The sequence below is a fragment of the Hoplias malabaricus genome, chromosome 2 (assembly GCF_029633855.1).
Source record: "Hoplias malabaricus isolate fHopMal1 chromosome 2, fHopMal1.hap1, whole genome shotgun sequence".
NCBI lineage: Eukaryota > Metazoa > Chordata > Actinopteri > Characiformes > Erythrinidae > Hoplias > Hoplias malabaricus.
Genome location: NC_089801.1, coordinates 77781004 through 77807899, shown reverse-complemented (window position 1 = coordinate 77807899; position 26896 = coordinate 77781004). Strand labels below are relative to the sequence as shown.

At 39.9% G+C, this 26896-nt stretch overlaps 1 protein-coding gene across 2 annotated transcripts in view; it reads right to left on the bottom strand.

The window, feature by feature from the left end:
- Positions 1-26896, bottom strand: part of prkcba (protein kinase C, beta a) — a 64025-nt gene that overhangs the window by 23709 nt on the left and 13420 nt on the right. For both annotated transcript variants that reach the window (XM_066661693.1, XM_066661692.1), the window contains exons 3-8: positions 11221-11303; positions 8005-8116; positions 6688-6816; positions 2783-2939; positions 2387-2521; positions 866-962 (exon numbers count right to left, since the gene is read on the bottom strand). In XM_066661693.1, coding sequence (XP_066517790.1) covers positions 866-962; positions 2387-2521; positions 2783-2939; positions 6688-6816; positions 8005-8116; positions 11221-11303 — 713 coding nt within the window. The remainder of the gene's footprint in view (positions 1-865; positions 963-2386; positions 2522-2782; positions 2940-6687; positions 6817-8004; positions 8117-11220; positions 11304-26896) is intronic.

The following is a 26896-nucleotide window of genomic DNA, read 5'->3' as shown; positions in this document are numbered from 1 at the left end:
ATGACAACAGAGTTTCGGTAATGGCGCTCATATCGGACCCGATCGGATCAGGCCCATCTCTAGTACAAACCCTGAGTAAAGTCAGAGTGTGAATAGAGCCACTAATGTTCCGGAGAATCATACTATATCTACTGCATGTGCTGCCCACGCCCAGTCTCATGCCTAAAGCATGCAGTACATTTCCAAATGTGAGAACACATCTGAACATTTCTCACTGTGCACTGTGTGTGAGAAAAGACCATCCCAGGAAATCTCTGCACCTGATTCTTTGGAGTTTATATGTGAAAACTGCTTTAGACAGAATGCTATGTAGACATGGGCCAATAAGGAAGCTCACTAGGAATTTAGGCACCCTTTCGATTGTGCTTATTTTGTACTGAATATTAACGTTAAATGTGTGTAAATCAAAAATACATATAATAATAAACATATATCCAACATGCACTAAATTTTGGAATGTAGTGTCAATGGACTTGGGAACAAACAAAAAGGACTTAAATCAAATCAAATCTAGATGACTTGCATTTAAATAACATTTAATTAATTAAATGGCTCTAAGGTTTTGGACCTCATTTAACATTTCTCCTAAAATGCAGATTTGTGTCCATTTGCTGCAGTACTGGTCATTTCTGTGAGGATTTGATTGCCTTCAGCCACGTGAACTTGAGTGAGGTCAGGTCCTGATGTTGGATGACTAGCTCTGGGTCTCAGATTTATCTTAAAAGTATCTGATGGTGCTCCGCCACCAGAGAGAGCACAGTTCCCCTGATCCACTGCCAACAGCTGGAAGTCTATCTGACACTCGATGTCTCTACACACTTCTGGACTTACAGATGTTTCTGACACAATGAAAACCGGAGCTGACCTCAAATTTCTGCCGCAGTTCTTCATTGCCTTCCTCGCCGTCTGGGTGAACAGGAACGTTAAAATATTCTCCTTCTTCTTGTCCCAGCAACTTATACCTAGAGGACACACACACACACAAACACACACACACACACACACACACTTTAGTTGCAGTGGTGGAATTCTCACTGTCAGTTCCAGTCATTAGCTACACACTTAAAAATGATGGTTCTTCAAGGGTTCTTTAATAAAGAAAATGGTTTTATATAGAACCCGGAACATTTGAACAATCCTTTGCCTGATTAAAGGGTCCTTTGCACAGTGAAAGTGTTCCATAGATTCACAGAGAATATGCTTGAGATGGTTCTACCTATCAGCTTTTAGAGAAGGGTTCTACCTGGCACAAAAAACTGTACTTCTATTTTAACACTGACTTTTTTGTGTAATATAGAACACTTTAGCACATTTTCCATGAACTAGGGCAGTCCTGAATATCACTTTTTGGGCTTCTGAGGCTCGGCTAGGATATTCTGCGAATACTTGAATACTCTGAGAGTGGGGTGGTGTATGTGGTTGTCATTAATAAAATCTGCTTCCGACCCCTGCTTTAATATCCCTCTCTCCAGGCTGCGCCGTGGCTTAAAGCATGGCTTCTTCTAACCTGCTAACTAGCCTGCTAATTAAGGGCACAGATTATACACAGTTTAAACAGTTTGGGTGGAGGTGCTCTAATTTTAGGCACAAAGCTGACAAAATGAACTGTGGTGTCGCCTTGCTTCATTGTAAGTGTGGTGTTTAGGATGTTAGGATGTTTTAGACTTCATTTGCGCAAAGACTTTTATGTTGATGAGCCTAAATACGGGTAGAGTGGGGAGAGCCCTGTTTTCACTGCTGGAGCCTGAATGTTGATAATAACAGAATCTCAAAATTTGAAACCGAATACATACCCAAAGAACAAATATCTGAATACTTGGGGATCAGCTATTGTTCAGAAAATCAGAGCTCAGTGCCCGCTGTAAAATTAAAGCTGCACTTTGGCTCCCAGCATGGCTCCACTCACTGAGTTGTTTGTTTACTCGTACATACACTGTGCCTCTAAGGGCAAATAAACCAGAGCTTCTATGAGGTGTAAAGCTGACAAAAATGAACTGTAGCTTTGCCATGCTTCACTGTAAGTAGGTTGCTGTAGTGTGTTTTAGGCTTCATTCAAGACTTTTATGTTGACAAGGCTGAATACATGTGGAGTGGAGGGTTGCCTTTATTGCCACATCTATCCAAAAAACTAATATCCCAATCTCAAAATTATAAACCAAATTCCTACCCAACGAATGAATATCCGATTATTCGGGGCCAGCCCTACCATGAACATGAAGAAGGTTTTCACATGCAAAGAACCCTTTAATCATGCAAACTCCTCTAAGTGTTCTATATAAAGCAAAACACAATTGTAACTGATTAAGGAAGGTCACGATTCTCTATATGAGCAAAAACCAGCTTTTAAAATGCATCGTATGAAGATAAAAGTCTCGGCAGCTCTTACCAGCCACTGACCCCTTTTTTCTGGAGCTCAGAGATACCGAAAGAGAGCGAGCCCATAAAGTCATTCCTGCTGGTCAGATCCCAGTCCCACACCTCCACAGAGAGACGCCGGTCCTTATCAGTTTCCCGCAGATTACTACACACACACACACACACCCACAAAAATTACACATATATCTAAATTTGATTTGAAAATTATTCATGGCATTATACATAGTACAAAATAAATAAATAAACAAATAATCTAATATATATATTTAAAAATATACAGGTCATTAAGTGACTACTTATTCATCATTACGATAAGCGTAGTAAAAAATAACGATAATAATAATAGCACTATGTTTAAACAACCATTTAAAGATTTTACAATGATTATCATTGAAAACAGACGTACAAAGTGAAGCTTTCGTTCCATGTGGGGTTGAGGGAGCACTTGATGGTCTTGGTCTTCTGCTTGCTTTCACTTTTGGGGTCTGGAATCAGCTTGAGCTTCACGTAGGGGTCCGACAAGCCGTTAGGATCCATGGGCACCAAGTTACGGGCCTCCCTGACTGTTACAAGAAAGATCAAAACACAGAGGCTTAGAAGAAAGAGAGAGAGGTTGAATTTAAGCCATTCTCCAAAAAAGAAAAGAAACAATTTATATAGAGATTAATGGAAAAGATTACAATAATTGTTCCTCTCCTAAAATCCTGTGTCAGAACCAAAATTATAGATTAAAATGATTCGCTATCTTGTTATTTTTCAGCAGGTTTTGTGGGTGTATTTATAATAATTTACATTTTTAGGTATACTACTGATTTTTAGTATTATGAAAACCATAAATATACTAGAGATACTTTTCCAAAAGTAAACACAGTTCCGAGGTCTTAATGAAAGGTTTGTGACTTGCTTTGATCAAAATACCACAAGGATCAAATCCCACAGTACCTTTCTTTCCCTACATAAACAGCCCTGTACAGAACGATGGGTTTCAGCGCCTGTTCCTTTTAATGAGAATGAACCACTCACAGCACACCCTCAGGTAAGCAGGGGCATCTGGTGAGGCAGCGCAAACTCTTATTTCATCTGTTTTAGCCCAAATTTTCCTCCTTAACCACTCTCATATTTGCCGTTTTTGCTCAGTTGTCTCATTTCTCAACAAATGTTTGTTATACAAGGTTTAACCCTATGTTTGCACCTTTGTAGTTACAGGGCTGTGATTGGAGAAGCTCAATCGAGGGGGCGGGGCAATTTTGAAATCTCAGGAATCAACATCAGAAGCAGATGTAAGAACAGCTAATTTGATTCATGTTTTTTACAAAATAAATAGATAGACAAATAAAAGGCACAACATTTACTGAGGTGTGTTGTTTCATAGTTTGATAGTTTGAGATAAAATGTCCCCTTTAAATATACGCAGTTTATTTTGTTTCCAGAAAAAACACTTAATGATGGCCACACACTTTCACACCCAGAACACTCAGCCAAACAGTAAAACACTCTTATGAACATGTAATTATAGTAAAATGTATTGCACATTTTCTTATGTTTGCCTTTAAAAACAAACACATCAGCTAAATGTATAAACATCTCTCTCTAAATGACAATATAAGGTTTTGATTATTGCAAACGGGCTGTGAATTTAGAACATTTCTCCTCTGTAGGCTATGTATTGACTCAAATCTTGATTTCTTCATTCAACACCAGTTAAGTGTCAATAATAGGTGGCATATCAATAACAGATTGTGGACGCCACTGTACTATTAGTTTAGGCATGTGTTTTTATTGGAACCAGTGTACCACCAAAGACATTTCTCTAGTTGTTTTCTTAAAAATAATGAATATGTATGAAGAGACAACTATACACTGCGCTCCCAAACGAGCAGCTGATTGACGTGTGTGAGTGAGAGTGAGTGTGAACGTGTGGGTGGGTGGGTGAGTGAGTGAGTGGGTGGGTGAGTGTGTGTGTGACAGAGAGAGGAAGAGAGTGAAGAGATGTGGGGCGATCGTTGGCTAATTGATCTCATGATGCGTTTTTCACAGGAATCTGTTTCAGCCTCGGGCTAAAATAGCTCTGTAAAGCAGACTTTCATTTAGAACACACTGTCAGTCTCCAGACACCACTAATTCACACGTTCATCCTTAAAAACCATGTCTGTTAGCTTCAGCATTCCTTCATTACTTTCAGTACATAATATATTAGCCTTGACAATGATCTCTATATGAATAAAGACCTGTTCCACCTTAATTTCAACATAATTTACAGTTATCAGTTTAATAACGTGTGTACTTTCTATGTATAGTGTCTGTTTTTATGTTTAATTTGTGCTTGTTAATGTCATAAGACAATAAAACCTGATTTGATGTGTTCAGTACTGTATTCTGCACATATCTGATACTGTAAATACTGACACTAAACCTATTATTAAATTAAACGGTGCTGCTGGAGTTCTTTTACACCTCAGTGTCACTGCTGGAATGAGAATAGTCCATCAACCCAAAACACCCATCCGATAGTGTCCTGTGTCCAATGATGAAGGACTAGAGCACAACCAACACACACTGTGCAGCTACAGATGAGCTACTGTATCTGTCCTTACATCTACAAGGTGGACCAACGAGGTAGGAGTGTCTCACAGAGGGGAAAGTGAATGCATACTGTGTTTAAAAACTCTAACATTCACTGCTGTGTCTGATCCACTAACACACCCCCATCACATTAGTGTCACAGCAGTCTTAACAATGATCCACTACTCAAATCATTGAAGACTCTTTGGGGGTCCTGACCATTGAAGGTGGAAAAAAGTATACAGAGCAACATATGGACTATAGTCTGTAATTATAAAGCTACAAAGTGCTTTTATGGTCAGTGGAACTTATATGGAGATAAGGAGGTGGTCATAATGTTATGTTTGAGTGGTGTATATTTCCCAGCATTAGAGGAAGGAGATAACAGCTATGATTAGCTCAACAATGTTAATAAAAACTAATATTTATTCACATTACTTATGACTTCAGAGTAAGCTATAAATAACATGGCCGCCTGTGTTTGGGGACCCCTTATATGGAGCATAAACTGGTTCATTCATGGACTACAAAACTACAAAAGACATTATCACAGGTAAACAGCATTTAAAACATCATCATAATAATAATAATAATAAAAAAAAAACACATTGTTTACTTGTTGTCATTGCTCATTTATTGTGAGACTACTGCTGAATTTCTGTTTAAGGATGTTCACTATAAGAAACTGAGAGTAAATCAGGGTCTAACTGATAATAAAATTAAACATGTAAAATGGAACTAAAAATGATGAGTTGTGGGAATTTTAAACCAGTGAGAATTTGCATTAGGACCGTTTTTATGCTAATTAGCCCCGAGTGGTTCACCCCTGGGAAAAGTGCATCTTTACTCATGATCCATTTGGAGGGCTCCTGGTTTCGAGAGACCACAAGGGTTACTGACCTAAAGCTGGAGAACTCCATGTTCAAGAGTACTTCCTCTAATCACTGCTGTCATGCCCTTAAGCAAAGGCACTTAAACCCAAGCTGCTCCACTTCTGCAGCAATATGGTACAACCCCATTTCCCCTTCCCCTGACCTCTAAATGTCAGCTGTGGAAAGAGCAATTATAATAACAGGGCAATATTTCAGAATTTAATACCATGATACATTACTATACCTACATTAACTGATCCAGTTATGCTGCTTAGCATTTAGCACCTTCTAAAAACAGCTAGGCTAATGATCCCAAGCATAATAATAATAATAATAATAATAATAATAATATTTAAGGTGACATAGTGGCAACATTATTTTCCACTATATTCAAGTTTTTACACACAAGCCAGAGGCGTCCTGACTAATTAGCTTCTTAGCAACTTTTTACTCTTTTTACTTTAATCTCAAATGAAAAAAATGGTGCCATAATCCTGATATTTTAGCTTTTTAATTTTTTCAGTGTGTCCATAACTTCACACTGAATTCAGCTATTAATAAACAAATATCAAGTTGTCAAATTAGCTAACTAGCTTCCTACCATCTTGTTTGCTTGAACTTTGTATCCCCTAATGGACCGCAGGAAGCTGAAGTAAACAAACACTACTCACTGCTGCCCTCTAAATGTGTCTCCTGAACATGCTGCATTCATCAAATTATGAATGAGTTCATATTTACAAAAAAAATATATTAATAATAATAAAAATAATAAAAACCCATGTGCCAGTGTTTATCATTAAAATGCTTTCAGTTTAATAAACTGCTATAAACTATTTTGTAGCCATGGTATATGGTGTGTGTATTGTGTGTCACTGACTGGTCACGGTGAGTGTGCCCTCTTTGATGTCAGCGCTGATGTGCAGTCGTCCTCGCCGTTCTGTATGGTCTGTCCCGCACAGGCTTGGAACATTGGTCACACATCGCTTATGAATATTCATCATACAATCTGCAAAAAAACACAGATACATTCAAATATATGGCATTTGCTGTAGACTTGCAATATTAGAATATATAGCTACAAAACATATCATTATAATAGGGTGGCATGGTGGTGCAGTCACACAGCTCCAGGGACCTGGAGGTTTTGGGTTCGAGTCCTGCTCTGGGTGACTGTCTGTGAGGAGTGTGGTGTGTTCTCCCTGTGTCTGCGTGGGTTTCCTCCAGGTGACTGCCTGTGAGGAGTTTGGTGTGTTCTCCCTGTGTCTGCGTGGGTTTCCTCCCACGGTCAAAAACACACATTGGTAGGTGTATTGGTGACTCATAAGTGTCCGTAGGTGTGAGTGTGAATATAATTATAATATATAATTATACCACAAAGTCCTACACTTATGTATTATTTAAAGAATTTACTGGATGACAGTCATTAATACTGCAATCATGATTAAATGATTAAAGATTTAAAAAATATTTTGCCTTCTCTTTGCTCTCTTCTTAAAAACTTAATGTAAAAAAAAAACAAAAAAAACTTAATTTATTGGAAATATATTTAATTCTTAGTCATTTAACAGTTTTTCTTAAAAAACTAAAAGAGATTCAGAAAAAACACACCAGTAAAATAAGTTGGGTTAAAGTTCTCTCTTATTTCTATAAATACTGACACCCTCTGAGACTTGTTACAGAAAGATGATCAACACTGTTAATGACTTCTAACTACTTTGTGTTTAGACCAATTATTATACAGCACTATATTAAACCAAAAAAAGCAAATATCCTCCATAGGATTTAAATCTGGAGCAGAACAAAACATGTTCTTCATGAACATTTTCTCCAGACACTTCTTCATAGTCTTGGGTCTGTGGGTACTTTCTTTTTTGAAAAATAACCACTGGCTGTTCCACTTCTGGTAAACAGCTTTGCAACAGTGGGCAGAGAGTGTTTCTGTAATATTCCCCTGTACTCCAAAGCTTTCCAGCAGCTTTCTATTCAATATTTGCCATTAATATGATAAAACATATTTGCTTTTCCATGCTGGGCTGAGCAGATCTGTTGAATGGACACAGATGATTCTTCACACCAGCTGGACATTAGCCACTAGAGAGCAGTGCATGCAGATTGTGCGCTGGATGCTGTTTGTAGGGTCAGTAATTGTGTTTGTCGGTTCTATGGGAGTGTATCTATTTTTGCGAGTACTTACTGTCACATTTCATCCCCTGGTGAATAAGTCCATACAGCAGAGACCCACAGTGGTCACAGAATGTGGGACTGGAGTATGTGTGTACCTTGAATCTGTGTTTACTGCGAGGGTCCTGAAACAAACAAACACACACACACACAGATGAATTATTTTTAAAATAATGATGGCTGTTTAATTTGTTTCATTAAAAGGTGTACAAATGCATGGATCCATACTTTGAGTTTAATGCATATGGAAGGTCAGAGCTAATCACAAATGATTATAATCACCATTATTGATTGCTTGAGAAATGCTTGTATTCATTTTATTGTCTCTATGACACTACTGGATGCTGTTGGTTGTATATTATGTCTTTTTTAATTAAGTGGATGCCAGTTACAACGTGAGCTGAAGCGAACAGGCTTTATACTATCTATATATCGGAACACAGCTGTGAGTATTTGATGGCGTTCAGCCACATTAACCTTATTATGGTCAGGCAGTGTGAGGTCACGTCCATCACACGGTTCCCCTGCTCTACAGCCCAATGCTGCGAGTGTTTTATGTGACAAGCTTCATGTCTTAAAAACGTGAGTGCACCTTAAAAGCAGTTGAGGTCACTAATTCTAAGTGTCTAGAAAGGCTGGGGTGTATGAGTATATTCTGAACATTGCACACACATTTGTCTGTTGATCAAAGTTCAGATTTTCAGGAGGTTTCACTCATTAACTTCATTAACCTGCATTCCTCAGGCTTCAGACATCACGAGTTCAAAAAGCAGAGGCAAGGTTTGAGAGTTTATTCATTCCTTCATCAGAAACAAGACCTGGTGTTAGAGCTAGAAAGTCTGTTTATATGTCATCATCATCATTATCATCATTTTCTTTTCCGCTTCTCCATTTCAGGGTCGCGGTGTTGTTTATATGTGTATTATTTATATTTATTATTAAAGCATAATAATAATAATAATAATAAACATCAGGGACTAAAAAAACACTTACTTCTACACATTTTTCCTTGTTTTACATTTTTTTTGTAAACTCTGATCAAATGGTCTCAGATATCCCCCTCCCCCAGGTTTTTCTTTGTAGTTATTTGATGTCTTTCTTTATTTGTGTTTGGTGGTTTTTTTTTACTGTTTGTTTTTTTATTGTGATGTTTTCATATGAAATAATAACAAAGAAAATGTACAAATAAGCTTTTGCAGCTTTTGATGTATATTCCATGTTTATCAGGAAAAGGTCAAAGCATTGTTGTAATATATTTAAGTAAATATTCAATTACTATTTCAAATAAAATCAAATAAAAGTTAAAAAATGTAAAACTTTACACCACAGGTCAAATGACTTAGTGAAAATACGTCCACAAGGGCGTCCAGAACTTGTCAGAAAAATGTTCTGATGAACCAAATCAAAAAAAGCGGCACTAATCATTAGGAAATGAAAGCCTACTGCAGCGAAACCTACTGTAAAATATCCACCAATCAGGACCCTGCACTTCCCTGACGACCTGTTGCCAGGGCGACACAGCTTATGAAAATGAGACCCTGTAAGGCCTTTATGAACTTTATGCTCTGAGCTGCAGACAGGTCTGCTCATGTGATACATGCGTGTCCAAGTACATCTGAAACTGTGCTTGCGCACATTTTCACAACAGCTCATTGGGACGATGTGATTGGCCGCTCGGCGCAGATACAGCCACACTCAGGAAGTGTTGTTTTTTTTTGTTTGCATTTGAGTGCTCACATGTTGGGCGGAAGCTATGATATAAATAGACAGTAGAGAATAGAGACAGAAGATCACTCTCCCGCACACTGGTGTGTGTGTGTGTGTGTGTGGCCATGCAGGTGTATGGGTGCCTATTGCCAAAATAGACAGGCAACATGTACAAAAATATAATACAGTACACAGTACAGAGATAGAGCTCGATACTGCGAGGTTTGACACTCATTTAGCCACGAATGCAGCTGTTTCAGAGAGTCCCATCTCTCTTCCATGGCTTTTTTTGTGTTTTTCAGAGCTGAATATCTGTGGAGGACATTTTTATTTACACTGAACAATCACTGGATTAGGAACACCGACCTTGCACATACACTCAATGTCCATTTTATCATCACCACCGACCACACAGGAGCACTCTGTAGTTCTACAATTACAGACTGTAGTCCACCTGTTGCTCTGCATACTTTCTTATGCCAATTTCAACCTGTCCTTCAATGCTCAGGACGCCCACAGAGCGGGTATGATTCGGATCATTCTCATTGTTGCGGTGACACTTACATGGTGGTGTGTTTGTGTGTGCTGGGCTTTTAGGAGAGGATCAGACACAGCAGTGTCTGTTCGAGTGACTGTCCACTCCTCCCTTGTTGGTCCACCTTGTATATGTAAAGTCAGAGACAGTAGCTCATCTGTCGCTGCACACTCAAACAGCACTGCTGTGTCTGATCCACTCTCACCAGCACAACACACACGAGCACACCATCACCACGACCAAACGATTGTCATGACCCACCACTTGAATCATACCTGCTCTGTGGGGGTCCTGACCATTAAAGAACAGTGTGTAAGGAGGCGGTCTGTAAAGGTAAATACTACAAACTAAAAGTGCTCCTGTGTGGTCAGAAGAGCTGAGAGAATGGACTGGAGAATGGAGTGTAGATAGAATGAGGTCATTTTAATGATATGGCTGCTTGGTGTACACAGTGTATTTATTTATATGTTTGTTAAACAAATGTCCATTCACTATGTGAATGTCAGGAGGAGATACTGTTTTTTTATCTGCATAGGAAGTGTATTTGTCAATGAGGAAGGAGGAGAGAGAGAGAGAGCACGAGTGAGAGTGAAAGTGAGAGCGAGAGACAGATGGGACAGAGAGAGAGAGAAAACGAGAGAGAGAGAGAGTGAGAAGAGAGAAAGAAAGAGACTGGGGGGGCGGGGGGCCCGGAGGGATACAAAAACAAAAGAAGAAAGATACACTCAGGAAATGAAACACACACAGAGAGAGAGACAATTAAAAAGAGGGGGAGAAATGAGAAGAAAGATCTAAGGAAAGAGGCAGAAATAAACAGGGACAAATAAATAAGTAAATAAATAAATAAATAAATAAAACGGGAGCAATAGAAAAGAAAGTGGAAAACACTAAGGTAAGGAAAGGCATAGCAAAAAGAAGGGAAGAAAATAAGTGAACGAAAAGAAGGACAAAGTGGAGGACAGACGGATATTAAAGAGAGGAACTTACATCTGAGGCTGGACCCTTGTCTGCTCCTGGACACGAGAAAGTGACAAACTCATGGCAACGTTTGTGCACCACAAAACAGCACACTGCAGAAAAGAGAGAGAAAACGAGAGAGAGAGAAAATGAGAGAGAGATAGAGAGAGAGAGAGAGAGAAAACGAGAGAGAGATAGAGAGAGAAAACAAGAGAGAGAGAGAGAGAGAGAGAGAGAGAGGGAGAGAGATAGAGAGAGAGGGAGAGAGATAGAGAGAGAGAGAGATGGAGAGAGAGACAGAGAGGGAGAGACAGAGAGAGAGAGGGAGAGAGAGACAGAGAGGGAGAGAGAGAGAGAGAGAGAGAGAGAGAGAGAGAGGGAGAGATAGAGAGAGAGAGATGGAGAGAGAGAGAGAGAGAGGGAGAGAGATAGAGAGAGAGGGAGAGAGAGAGAGAGAGAGAGAGAGAGAATACATTAATACATTTTGTCCAACATTTAAACACTTCAGAGTTGAATTGTGAGTCCGTGTGTTTCGACGATTTTAAAAATAAATCACTGTAAATGTTATGAATACGTCAGGTTTGAAGGACACTAACGCAGTTTTGTTCAGCACTATCACCCCCTGACAACGATTCAGTGTGTTACATCGTGCAGCTTAACCAGGGAATGTTTTATTTATACTTCCTTCCCGAGCCCTTGGTCAGTTCACTGATTAGATATTTATTTTTCTATGCGCAGTCGACCTTCACAGTCGCCAGCTACGATTGAATAAAGCGCAGGCTTAGTTTCAGCTTTATAATGTGTGTAATGACTATTTACAAAACTAATAAACAAAATAACGATTATATTCTGCTGGATAGCTTTAGCATATATACCATCGACATCCTCCAGAGTTGTTATTTCTCGACCAGTACAGTTTGGAGAACAGTGGGGTGGCAGGTAAAATAACACACACTGTCCTTTAATTAAAGCAACTCTAGGTAAGATTCGGTAGTTTGTCTCCTGGGCTCCCCCTACAGTTACAGAGTGTAATTAATGTTTACAGCACTGTCCTGAAATCTAGGCAAAGGGAGGAGTGTATGGGGTTGATTTCCTATCCCTCCCCTAAAAGTTCCATAGTGCAGGTTCTGCAGTGCTGAGCCTGGAGATGGCAATAACATAGGCTTTATTAGTCCAGATTACAACTCAGTGAACCAAAACAATCATTCTGAAGGTGTAATTGTAAGGTAGAAATACTACCTAGTGCTGCTTTAAACAAGAAATGTAACATTTCCCCAAACCCATTTTCCTGATTCAGAAATAAGACGCCAACCCATTTCAAATCCATTTAAACCGTGGCTTATTTTAGACCTGAAACATTATGAAATGTATGAATTATGAAAACTGGTGATGTAATCATGCTCATGCAGCAGGAGAGGCCTGGTACTTTATAAGAGAGGATAGCGAGGCTCACTACTTTGCAAAAGATGCAGCAGGAAATACGCCAACGACTTAATAATAATACAAGGCTGAAGGGACCTATGTTGTTTTGTTATCTACAGCATGTAATATCATCAAACAGAGAGGGAATCTGGAGGAATGTGTGTGTAAATGTCAAGGGGCAAAATACAACAATAAAAGCCCTGTTCTTTTACACAGCTGAGGACTGATGTAGCAGAAGAGTGGCCAAAAATTCTGCTTTCCAAATTTAGAATCTGATCATTTCAGTCACCAAACGCTATTATTAATGTAGATTAAAGAAAGGTGACAGTGGTTAAAATGTCCCTGTCCCAACGTTGTTTTTGGAATATGTAAAATATATGAGACTGTGCTCGTTTATAGGTGAAATTAAATGTTTAGTATGAGTATATAATTTATGTAAGCTGGAATTTTTGAACGACTGTACATATATTTGTATTAATTAATAAAGTTTATTTAAAAAATAAAATAAAATAAGGTTAGTGTCGCAGTCACACAGCTGCAGGGTTCTGGAGGTTGTGGGTTCAAGTCTCGCTCCGGGTGACTGTCTGTGAGGAGTGTGGTGTGTTCTCCCTGTGTCTGCGTGGGTTTCCTCCGGGTGACTGTCTGTGAGGAGCGTGGTGTGTTTTCCCTGTGTCTGCGTGGGTTTCCTCCGGGTGACTGTCTGTGAGGAGTGTGGTGTGTTTTCCCTGTGTCTGCGTGGGTTTCCTCCGGGTGACTGTCTGTGAGGAGTGTGGTGTGTTCTCCCTGTGTCTGCGTGGGTTTCCTCCGGGTGACTGTCTGTGAGGAGTGTGGTGTGTTTTCCCTGTGTCTGCGTGGGTTTCCTCCGGGTGACTGTCTGTGAGGAGCGTGGTGTGTTTTCCCTGTGTCTGCGTGGGTTTCCTCCGGGTGACTGTCTGTGAGGAGCGTGGTGTGTTTTCCCTGTGTCTGCGTGGGTTTCCTCCGGGTGACTGTCTGTGAGGAGCGTGGTGTGTTTTCCCTGTGTCTGCATGGGTTTCCTCCGGGTGACTGTCTGTGAGGAGTGTGGTGTGTTCTCCCTGTGTCTGTGTGGGTTTCCTCCGGGTGACTGTCTGTGAGGAGCGTGGTGTGTTCTCCCTGTGTCTGTGTGGGTTTCCTCCGGGTGACTGTCTGTGAGGAGCATGGTGTGTTTTCCCTGTGTCTGTGTGGGTTTCCTCCGGGTGACTGTCTGTGAGGAGTGTGGTGTGTTCTCCCTGTGTCTGCGTCGGTTTCCTCCGGGTGACTGTCTGTGAGGAGTGTGGTGTGATCTCCCTGTGTCTGTGTGGGTTTCCTCCGGGTGACTGTCTGTGAGGAGTGTGGTGTGTTCTCTCTGTGTCTGTGTGGGTTTCCTCCGGGTGCTCCAGTTTCCTACTACAGTCCAAAAACACACGTTGGTAGGTGGATTGGCGACTAAAAAGTGTCTGTAGGAGTGAGTGTGTGTCACCCTGTGAAGGACTGGCGCCCCCCTCCAGAGTGTGTTCCCGTCTGGGCCCAGTGTTCCCAGGTAGGCTCCGGACCCACCACGATTCATTACAGACAATGAATGAATTAATATATAAATAAATAAGTGTTAATGTTTATTTTTGTAATATAAACTTTGTGGTTTAACATATAACATTAAAAAAAAAAAATCTTAGAACGTTCCCTCACCATTCCCTAGCTCTCCTGTCTTTTTGCGTGCTGGAAAATGTCAGAAAAATGGGAAACAAATGAAGTGTCTCTGTCTGAACTGGCTCAGGCTTTTTTTTTCTGGATGAGAGACCTTAAAACATTGAAAAGCATGAAAAGAGATGAGAATGTTGCTCTACTCCCGCTTCATAAATGGGTAATATTCACCTTTTTTTGCTGTTTGTTACATTGTTTAAGGTGGATCTGGCTCCAAATTCGGGCGAAACTAAACTAAACGCAGAGCAAAAACGCTACAAGTCTAAACAGCTCAAGCTACAAACGAGTTTCTGTGAATAAAACTTTAGTCATGTTACACGTCAACACCAAACCAGACACTGTGGGGTTCTTACTCAAACACATTGTTCCACCTTAAACGACGTGAAACTCTGAATGAACTGCGGAGGAGTTTGTTTTGTTTTAGAAGAGTCGTTCCCCAGAAATGATCTATTAATAACTCACTATTTTTTTCCCTCCACATCCTTTTTCAACATATTTTAAATAAAAAATTACTACACAATAAAAACAAAAAAAAATCGTCATCTACCTGCAGGCTTGTGATGTACATATTGTCACGCTCAGATTCAATTGATACATAAATAAATGAATAAAATTAAGGCTGCATTAATTCACTTTATATATTTGTATACCATGTGTAGATGATGAAAAAAAAACCTTTGGAATAAAATGTGTTTACACTCAACTGAGAACAGTGTTTAACCTTGTCTTGTTTTGGCGGCAGATACATGTTTATTCTGGCCAGAGATAACACCTAATTAATGGCAGGTGCATGCTCAAGCTGGTACAATCAGCCATTTCATTTTCTGCAGAATTTCCCCCAAATGTAACCTGAGAAACTTTAGGGGTGGGGCTCCAGAACAACCGCTTGGAGAACTACTAAAAACGTTCTGATTACAAAGGGAAATTATGGCAGGTTCATGTTCAGCCACTATTTAACCAATAAATATGACACCCCATGCTTTGTCAGATAAAAGTACACTAGTGATGGTGATATTGTGAAATAAGCAGGAAGTGGACTGGGTTTTGCAAAGTTAAACTGTGGTTGCATCAGTGAGGGTCTTTCCTAAGACTTCCCTTTGCTTTCAGCTGCTGCATGAATGAATTAAACTCCAGTTAACTGTTGAAGTTATAGTAAAATATATGTTGAAATGCCACCTTGAATCACCTTGACCATCGACAGACATTAGTTTTAAAGCTGTGGCTGTCAGGCAAGTCAAAACCCAACAGGGCGGAAGTATTACACCATGAAAGACACTAAAGATGACACTTCAGAAAAGATGTAGTAAATTCTGAGAACTGAAAAAATTTTTTTTGATGTTAATCACAGTGTATGATGCAGTGCTGTAAGTGCAAGAAAGTGCCTTCAGGAGCTGAACCTAAGGCTTGAATTAACAAAATAACCAACACTTCAAAAACAATTAATGACAGTGAAATCCTCATTGATTCATTGTCTGTTAGCTCTTATCCAGTTCAGGGTCGCGGTGGGTCCAGAGCCTCCCCGGAATCATTGGGCGTAAGGCAGGAACACACCGTGGAGGGGGCGCCAGTCCTTCAGAGGGTGACACACAGAAACACATTCACACCTACGGGCACTTTTGAGTCGCCAATCTACCTACCAATAACTGTTTTTGGACCGTGGGAGGAAACCGGAGCACCTGGAGGAAACCCACACTGGGCACAAGTAAGGAACACATAGCATCACACATTCACCCACTTTCCTTCCTCTGTGGACAACATCACACACACACACACACACACACACCAATTGAAAATATATATACATACACACTCGACATACACTGACCCCAGGACCCTGGAGCTGTGTGACACTGACACCAAATGAGTGCCTAAGTTCTCAGTGCAGTGTAGGTACATTTAAACATGTTTATAACTGGTCTAACCTTCTGGGTCTTAAGATACATGCCGTTGTCTGGTCTTGTAGAGGTTCTGATAAATGTCCATGTTAATGACTGTGGGGAGTGAGGACATTTTGGAATGCATCTTTTTGCAAAAATATTCAAAACCAATTTTGCTTATTGGGGGTTTGATTAAGGCATTTAATAAATGATAATATAACATGGGAAATCCCATAAAGGTGCTAGCAGAAAGATCTATAACAGAATCCCAGTTAGCACAAGTTTAGGTCAAGTGAAGGCCAATGTAGAGATGAACATTAGGTAAAAAAATAAAAGTGATGTTCTCTTTTATGACAATAAGAAATAATAGTGAAATGTGTTCAAATGAGACATGATACAAACTGTGTGGAGCAACACTCGTTCATAAAATCATTGAGATATAAAAGTGATCAATATATAATTGAATTATCAACAGATATATATTCACTATTCAAGAAGAAAAACAACCAAGAACTTCCCTATTATAGATTTTATAAGACCTTAAAAACGCCCCACCCCACCCCACACACAAAACACAAAATCAGTACACTCAGTGTTGGTAATAACAACCAACTAAGTGCTAAATATGATTTGAAATAATGAAGTAATCTTCACATTTGCCAGTGATTAATTAAATTCACATTCCATGCTGCAGCAAAACACCTTTAAGAAGGAAGAAGAGAGAATGTAATTGCTACTCTATTTAATGTGGAATAAAAATGAATATAAGAAGCTTACGTAACACTATGTAACTGCAACACAATTTAAGGTGGAATGGCGCTAGAATGAGAGAAGTGAAATATAATTCCTTTAAGAAACTTAAGGCAGTGTGAAAAACATTTAAGGTGGAACAGAACATTTAACGTGGAACAGAAAAGACAGAAATAAGCTTCGAGATCTGAATGTAACGGCCACATTTAAGGCGGACTGGATGTTTTTTTTTTTTTTCTGTTTATCACAAGGTTTGGCCTTATTTTCTCTACCTTTATGATCTCCCCAGAGTGCATACTGTGCAACCAGCCTTAACAGGGTGGAGAAAAACACGCTTCCTCCAAGACACCTGAGGCCAGCTCAATGCTTTTTTGTCTTTCAAAGTGCCATGAACACCACTGCACAGTAGAACGCAACCTGTTCATGTGTAGCCGCGCTAACTAGCATGGTGGGCAGGGCAGGACTGAGGCCAGTTGTGATCTATAGGACTTCTGAGGCATCACCTGGATTTGAACCGATGATTACTGGTGATTTAAGGTGGACTTGAGAATTGGAGATTTGTGACAATATATACCTCACTGATCACTGTAGTCGTATTTATTCATATTCAGCTTTTAGTGGGGGGTTATGTCTGTGTTACACCCTGAGCTTTGGATTTGTTTCAACCAAGGATTTTCACTGTTTCATATCTGTCTTTACAGAACAAGGCAATGTGCAGGACTGATTTAGACGGCTCTAAAAACAAGAGGCTCTTGAGTAACTGGGAAACTCCTGCATTAAAAATTAATCCTACTATTAAATATGCAGCGTTTAACAATTTATTCATAGCTTTGACAGCTTTAGAGCAAGTGAGAAAAATCTGGGAGTCTGTGAGTGTGTGTGGCTTGTGACGAGTCCAGCACATTGCGTGTGCTCACATGTCGGGTTCTGCTGAAGAGCACGGAGCACCTGAGAGCCTGGGGGTGGGGGGTTGGTGGGGGGGGGGGGGGGGGGTTGACAAACAAAACAGAAAGTGGTAAAGAAGGCAGGGACTGTGGCTATAAACTATGAAGACACATATATATTTTCACATACACACACACACACACACAAGTGAAACGGCTTCCAGGGGGGTGAGTCACATTGCTCACTATACATACATCACCTCAGGCTTTACACACACACACACACACACACTCACTGTTGTCTCTATGGCTTCAGAGGACAATATATAAAATTCCATTTTCTGAAGCCCAACACTTACTCGAACCTACAACCAAGACTTTGCCTTAAAATGTAGTGATTTACCCTGTGGGGACATGAGTTTCGTCCTCATAAAGAAGAGAAGTCCCCATAATGTAAGTGTGTAAAGAGATTTTGATCCCCACAATGTGATATATGTTAGGACACTTTCACTGACTCTCTCTCTCTCTCACACATGCTTTCTCACGCTCTCACATGCTCTCACACGCTCTCACATATCTTTGCTGTCCTCACAGACAAAAAGTGTGGATCGAAAGAAATGGTGACTCTATAGGGGAAGGTGTCAACATTATTACATTTGAAGGCGAGTTACTGTAACTAGAGCTTATTCCGAGACATTTCTGGACCGTTCCGTTTGGAAATTTCCACACGGTGTAAACGGGTTCAAACGATGCCGAAAAATGACAACAGGGGACATTTCTTTGGATAGAGATAACACACGAGTCACACGCAACACTGAAAAGTCCTGTCATTTACACGGACAGAGAGAAGGGCAATCTCAGCCCTCTCCCAATCCCTCTCTCACTGTGCCCTTCTCTCCTTCTTCTCTCCCTCTCTCTTTTGCTTTAGTGTCTTCCAGAGAATCGTTCCAAGAGATTTCCACGGCAATCTGTCAGCTGTTGCCTAGCAACAAGACCTAAGGGTTAAACAGGGTAGAACCACCCACTCCTCTAAATGACAAGTATAACATCCACTCTCTCTCTCCCTCTCTCTCTCTCTCTCAGTGGCATTAAGCCATACATCTCCATCTCAAAGCACCTGTCATTAAAGAAGGACTGAGAGATGAGAATAAAATGGCAATGCAGTACTCTATCCACCTCTAAATCTCTAAAATCTCTCTTTTCATGGGAAATCACACCCAAAAAACCTCACCAACCAAATATAACTTCCACGTCTGTGTTTACTGGGTCCATCTCATGCCCAGGCATTTATTTCCTTTTGAGAGAAGAGAAGCTAGGACTCCTAATAATGTATGTAATAACGGAGGACCAGGTGCTACACCGAAAGCTAACAGTCCTCATCAGATCAACAGCCCTTAAAGCTGTCATCTGTGAGAGAGAGCAGGCCATCCATCACCTCACTCGCTTCAGACCTGAACAACACCACAGCTGTTTGTGGCCCTCCTCCCACTGAGAGAAGAACATCTCAACACTGTGGGTCTGAAAGGACGTGGAGCACCCAGGAAGTCAACACTGAGAAAAGGAAACAGACACATAGGAAGAACATGTGGGAAAAAAAAGCAAGCAGCTGCTGGTCTTCAAAGGAACTGTGTGTGTGTGTGTGTTTGAGTGCATCTGTGGAATTAAGACTAGAAAGTCTTTGGTGGCCGATAACATGTCCCAGAAGTAATTGTGATACACGATATTGTCATTTCAAGACCATTTTATATATAGACAACATATGATATAATAATAAAACAAAGAATAATAATGCAGTTACACTCCTTTAAACCAATTATCTTTTAGCAAATTATGCAGTTACTAAGAATATTGAGACATTAGAATTAGAATATAAAAACGTTTAAACATTCTACATAGGTATTCATTCATTCATTCATTCATTCATTCATTCATTATCTGTAACTCTTATCCAGTTCAGGGTCGCGGTGGGTCCAGAGCCTACCTGGAATCATTGGGCGCAAGGCGGGAATACACCCTGGAGGGGGGGGGGGGTGCCACACACACACACACACATACACTCACTCACACCTATGGACACTTTTGAGTCGCCAATCCACCTACCAACGTGTGTTTTTGGACTGTGGGAGGAAACTGGAGCACCCGGAGGAAACCCACGCAGACACAGGGAGAACACACCAACTCCTCAAAGACAGTCACCCAGAGGAAACCCACACAGACACAGGGAGAACACATCACACTCATCACAGACAGTCACCCGGAGGAAACCCACACAGACACAGGGAGAACACACCAGCTCCTCACAGACAGTCACCCAGAGGAAACCCACACAGACACAGGGAGAACACGTCACACTCATCACAGACAGTCACCCAGAGGAAACCCACGCAGACACAGGGAGAACACACCAACTCCTCACAGACAGTCACCCAGAGGAAACCCACGCAAACACAGGGAGAACACACCAACTCCTCACAGACAGTCACCCAGAGGAAACCCACGCAAACACAGGGAGAACACACCAACTCCTCACAGACAGTCACCCAGAGGAAACCCACACAGACACAGGGAGAACACACCACACTCATCACAGACAGTCACCCGGAGCGGGAATCGAACCCACAATCTCCAGGTTCCTGGAGCTGTGTGACTGCAACACTACCTGCTGCACCACCTACATAGGTATAAATAAATCAATCAAACGTAGATATAATTTCTCCAGAACAGAGAGACCAGCGAACACCAGGGAACAGAACAGAGCAAGGAACTAAAATGCTGGTGGCTTTCATTTCACACAACAGTCAATACTGGGGTCTGCAAAAATGATTGAGGATATATGGTACGATAAATCGGTAACGTAAATATTGTGACAGTCCTGGGGTAGCATGCGTACAATAACATATAGCGAAAATACACTGAAACAGACGTCCTTGTTATTGTTTTATATCTTCAGTGGCTTTTTTTTTTTATGGCATCAATTTGTCATTAAATATTTACAGAAGGTGTAATAATTTATTAAGTCACTGTTTTACAACATTACACACTATGTTTGTAAATGCAAATGTATTCAATATTTATAAATTTAACAGCAAATAAACAGCAATGGCATTTGACATTTAACAGTTAGAAGAGAACGAGGTGCTGTTATGAGGTTATGTAATACTCATTCTGGCTAGTTGTAAAACCTGTTAAGGCGTGTTACAGAACAGGGAACAGAGAACATCTTTGCACAAAGTGTAGAACGGCAAAACAGTATCCAAATACAAACAAAAATACTGGACAGATACAGAATTATAATGTGGTTTGCTGAAATAACTCCAAAACTGACCGAATTTCCATTAATCTACTGTTCTTCACCAGTATAACCCTTCCCCAAAACACACACACACACACGTACAGACAGTGGGCAGGTGTGGAATAATGGTTTCTTCTGAAACAGCAGAACGTTGTCCAGTTGTTACTGGGCTGTACCTTTCCACCTGCAGGACACGGCTGTATCGTTTGTGTAGTTTGGTGTAGTTTAATGGAGAAATGTAAAATGTAAATGTTTCTTACAAATTAGAATTTACTTCTTTAAAATAATAATAATAATAAAAAGTCCTACACTTACTACATCAGCTGTAATTACTGTTATTTTACCGAGAGTAATTTTACATTGAAATGTATATGTACAGGAAGTGTACTGTGCATTGTGCTGTAAAACACCCCTGAACGGTGTTCCTTATCTGAAATCAAGTGGGCAGGACTGCTTTACATAATTTCCATATGAACACTACGACATTAACTGGTTTCACTATTAATCACAAATAAAAGTTCTAATACTTCCTTTGCAAGCTACAGCAGAATATATCTTTCAATATACACTGAGCTACACGTGTGAATAATGTTCCCCGTTATTGGAAAGTGAAGTACTTGGCTTCATCTGCTTCATTTAATGGCATCACACTTTTAATTAATTACAATTAATTGAAAACAGACACACAAAATGTTTTGGAAATGATTAGGACGTTATTTAATTAGATTTATTTATTTTATTATTATTTTAAAATAGGAAAACACAAAAAGAGTTTGACGTTTTTGGGTAGATAACTTTCCGGTTCTCTAAAATCTTTACAGGCAACACGTTTTAGATCAAGTAACTGGTTAAAAGCAACATTAAAAGCACCTTGAACACAGATTTAAACATTAATTGTCATGAGATATTACTTTACTAGAGAATATCCGTCATAAAGCAGTACACAAAAAAAACTTGGTTATTAAAGAAATATTGTTACAAAATAATCACATTTTGTTTAGATTTAACTTTCAGCATTAAACTTAAAACTAATTTAATTTGTTCTAAAAAGTGTTACAGATTTGTAGCTAAGCTCTTTGATTGTTTTTCTTAGTTAATGATGTAAACCATGTACAAACACTGTTTACACGAGTGGATGAACAAACATGCTGAGCTTTCACAGCCAAAAAAAGGCCACAAAATTGCCCGGAAAGCTGCTTATCAGCACTGGTCTTCATAAACATCACAGAGATCCCACCCAAAATCACGGGTCTCTGGAGCAGCTGCAAATGAGTTTAAGGCATTCTGCCTTCAAGCATTGCACTTAACTTCAGAAACTGACCTCACTAATGTTTGTGTTGCATGCAACCACATCCTCGTTGCAATACTCCAATGAATAATGTGCGTAGTACCTTCATAAAAGCATTGAGGTGGTTATCTCTAAACCCATGCTTTTTATAACAGCAGCACAGAAACTCAGTACAGGTTAACAGTGAGTAAAGGGTTTAATTAAAGCTGTCTGTGTCTGATCGCAGGTGTGAGAAAGCTAATGCTGTGAGTGAGGAACACCACAGACAGAGGAAAGCCCTTAGATGACTACATACTGACTTGCTGTCACTCTGCGTGATTGCTTTCCCCTGGAGAAGACCACTGTTAAGAACACAGTGGGAGCTAGAAGCGCTTGGCCTTGAGTCGATGCAGTTCATCAGGGTGCTGTATTAAATTTAGAAGCTCTTGGTTCACGTCAGAGCTCCAGTCAATGCCTTCACCTTTGAGCCCCAGACATGCACTCTGAGCGGGGTTTAAAATATTCAGACTGACACCCGACCCTCCCCCGAGGCCAGGACCGCTATTATTCATAAAGCAAGGCCAGGTTTATAAGCAGTTGATAATAATAAATGGGGCACTTAGGAAAAATGTTATCTGCGAGTCCTTGTAATAAAATGCTAATTTGGAAAGGATGCTTCTGTCTGAAACCAGAGGAAAAGTTGAGATAACTTCCCAATCTTACAGTTCATAAAACATCACAATAAATCACAAGTTAGATCCCTGGCTTCCTGGGAAGTGCAATTAGCCTGGCTGTCTGGAAGGGTGGGTGTTGAGATCCCACCCACTCCATTTGCACAGACTGCTAGCAGTAATGACATCTGTCAGCTGATGTGACAGACGCGGGCAGTGGTGTTTCACTAGCCACAGTCAAATGAAGTGGTGGCTATCCTTCATGTCTTGACCCCTGCCCTCCCGAGGCTGATAGCAGCGTGTGTTTGACAGAGGGACACTAACTGACAGGTGGAATTTGCAAGTACTAATATGTGGGAATAATTACTCTTCAAAAGTGTGGAATAAACAAAAACTAGAAAACAAATATTGATATCTTTGATATTATATCATTGGATTTAGGAAACCCCCATACTCCTGTACATGTGTTAGCATCTCCAGTTTAGTCATGGTTATAATTTTACATATATGATTATATCTTACATTTTTCCACTGAAATCCTCTGCGTATTTGAATATGTTGATATAAGAAGCCAAGCTGTGTCACTCATATGACATTTAAAGCTCTTAAGTGGCTAGCTTTGAGCTATCTAGCTGATGGTTTAATGCTTTCCAGCTAAGCCACATGCTAAATCCCTATGGACACTTTCTTATCCAACAATTCTTCAGAAAGGAAGGGCATTAACAGCTACATTTCCCGTTTCTAATGTGATGACATACTAGAATGACTCTGAACTATATACAGGAACACTGAATCACAAACAGCAACTTCCACTCTTATGGATGGTGCATACTCTTTCTTAATAAGGGATGGGCCTGGGGCAATAAATATGATAGAAATATGTATCGCAATCGGCATCAATAATGTAAAAATTTGAATTGTTTCACAAAAATGTGTTAAAAATGAATTGTCAGGAAAGCCCATAATGAGTATGCAGCGTTTGGCTTTATGAACACACCCCAGGTGTGGTCCCGCCGTGGCTTGTAAACGGCCAATGAGATCCCTGCATGGACCATGCCATGAGTGACATGCACACAGCCAATCACACGTAGTGTTCTGTTCTGCCTTTTACAAAGTGTGGAGTGTGAAAGAGAGGGAACTGAGGATAAAAAAAAGGGCCTTAACAAAAAGCAGTGGTCAGCTCTCCTAAGTGGCAGTTTTTAAAACTGTCTCAATGGTTTTTTCCAGCACTGTTCTGAACAAGAGTTATAAAGAGAAATATAGTGCTGCACACTGGTTCATGTTGAATAAACTGTGAATAATTGATGTGTTTGTCAGCAGTGAAGTGATCTGTCTGGAGCTTTAGCTTAGAAGCTAATTTAGCAGTTAGCTAACTATAAAAAATACAGATATTAGAGGCCACCATACAGTGCTACATGCTAAATAATGCCATTCAAGTGTTTGTAACAGGCAAAGTTGAGCACAGTGCAGTGATTATAAATTCTTTAAATCGCCAAACACCTAGCAAGCCAATTAGCATCAGCTAACAAGAGAAGCTACATAAAAACAAAACAAAAAATTGCTTATACAAACTCCCAACACACTGCCTTAACACGATATCTGAATTTTAAAATGTAGTGAAGAACAAATGATGACAAATGGTTCTGCTTATGTTTAGACGTGCAGAAAAGTAACATTTTTAGACTTTAGAGCTGAGTCTGCACTGAGCTGTGGAGATATATTTTAAGAATATTTCATGACACAGGAAACAGGAAACATCTTTTTTTTTTCTTTAATAAATGGTAAGAGAATTATATTACAGTTATCCAGTGTGTTAGTTGTTCATTTTCAGGGCAGGATAATCACAATGTAAACCTACAAATATCAACTGAAATCTTTTAATGGTGATTTGAGTAATTTGCATATTGTGTAAGTATTATTATCATTACAAAAATTGGAATATACACCCTACAACGCACAGAAGGGTTAGGATTTTATTTTAAAACTGTGACAGTGTTCATCATTATAATGATCAATATCAACCGATATCGCAAATGAAATGTATTTTCTCATATTTATATACTGATATACTGATAGTGATATTACTGCTGTATGTAGAATACTCTGAGATTGGAGTGTTAAGTGCCCTTCCTCTGACCACTGGCATTTGAACACTCCAACATCCCAAGCTGCTCCAGGCATTTGGCACCATGTCTGTTATACAGGAAAAGAGCAGTAGGAAGCAGTCCCAAAGAGCACCATTTAGTGCTAGAAGTGTGAACTGGGCTCCTGCAACTGCAGGCTGTCGCACAGAAAAATCACACATGCATAAATACCATCTTTTTTGGCTTGCATGTATGCTATTCCAAGGATTTATCTAGAAACAACCACCGAGTGTATGAGAAATTTGAGGCTGCCCCATTCTTTGGTAGTCAAATTAATTTTTCCCATGTCTTTGGTATGTGGCAAGAGTTACAATCATAGGACACCAACATAATATTTGCTTACCTGTCCTCAAACAAGACTTTTTTAGGATCTATTTTAGGATTTCACTGCTGAGGTGTAGCCAATTCTTCTCTGCAGTTATATCTCTGAAGATTAGTCTTCTGTTTAGCAATGTCATTAACAATGCCATTGTATCAAATTAGGTCATGGGTGTGGCTTACAGTGGCCGATCCTGATCAAAAATTGTACCACTTTATGATTTCTGTGAGTTGTTTTATGTAGCACCTTGGTCCAGGAGGACCGTTGTTTACTGCACACTGTGTACATTAAGAATGACAATAAATTCCACTTGAATTTCTTGATCATAATTTATGAAGACTGCTTATCCAACATTCCTTCTGAAAATAAACAACATCCTTATGGAGTTTATTGGTACTGCCTTCTGCTCTCTTGAGATAGCTTCAAACCTCACGCTAAAACATTTCCAACTATGGCCACTTCTGGCCTCCTTATAGTCCTCATGTTCAGAAAAATTGGCTCAATCATCATTCAATTCTGTTAGGACTTGACAGCATTTCATTGCAACAACATTAGGTCCTGAGGTCAGGTTCTGATGTTCGGTGATTATTCTTGGATCACAAACACCACTCCAACTCATCCCAGCTTGTTCTACTGAATGGAGCCAAGTCACTCCAGACAATACAGATCCTCTGCTTCACAGCCCATTACTCAAGGTGTGTTATGCCTCTCCAGCCCATGCTTGGCATTCTGCATCGTGATCTTAGGATCAAGTGCAGCTGCTCTATTCCCTTCCATGCTTTTTTAGTGAAGATTATACAAGAGACGGCCATGAAATAACTCATTACAAGCACGATTTCCAAATATTTGGATATAGAGTGTATGATCTAATCCTAAATGATGACAAGCCCCAGGTTAGATTAGAGTGCTAGTGCTGAACAGACCCATATTTAGGTCAATAACTCAAAATCACAACCCACACCCCCGGATTGGATTACAGGAATTCTAGTTTTCTGCCAAAGAAACTATATGTGGTCCCCATTGTCAGGAATCTGGCAAATGTTCAATTACTCAAAACCCTAATGTCCAGCTAAGGCAGACTGGAGGTCCTTTAGTCTGCAAAAAACATCAACTGCCGCTCAGAAACACAATGAGGAAAAATGAAATTAACAAACTCCCTTGTAACTTACTTACTCCCATACTTGTTCATGTTCAGGAACTGCTCCATAAGGGGGTGCTATTCAGTTATTTGCATTACTGTGTCTTTGTTTTGTTGTTACTACCGCTGTAATGCCACTTTGCAAAACATGCTGTTGTTCCTATTATGATTTTTTTCAGTGAATTAAACTTAGAAATAAAAATATAAAACAGCATTAAAATCATAAAAAAATAAATCACATTTA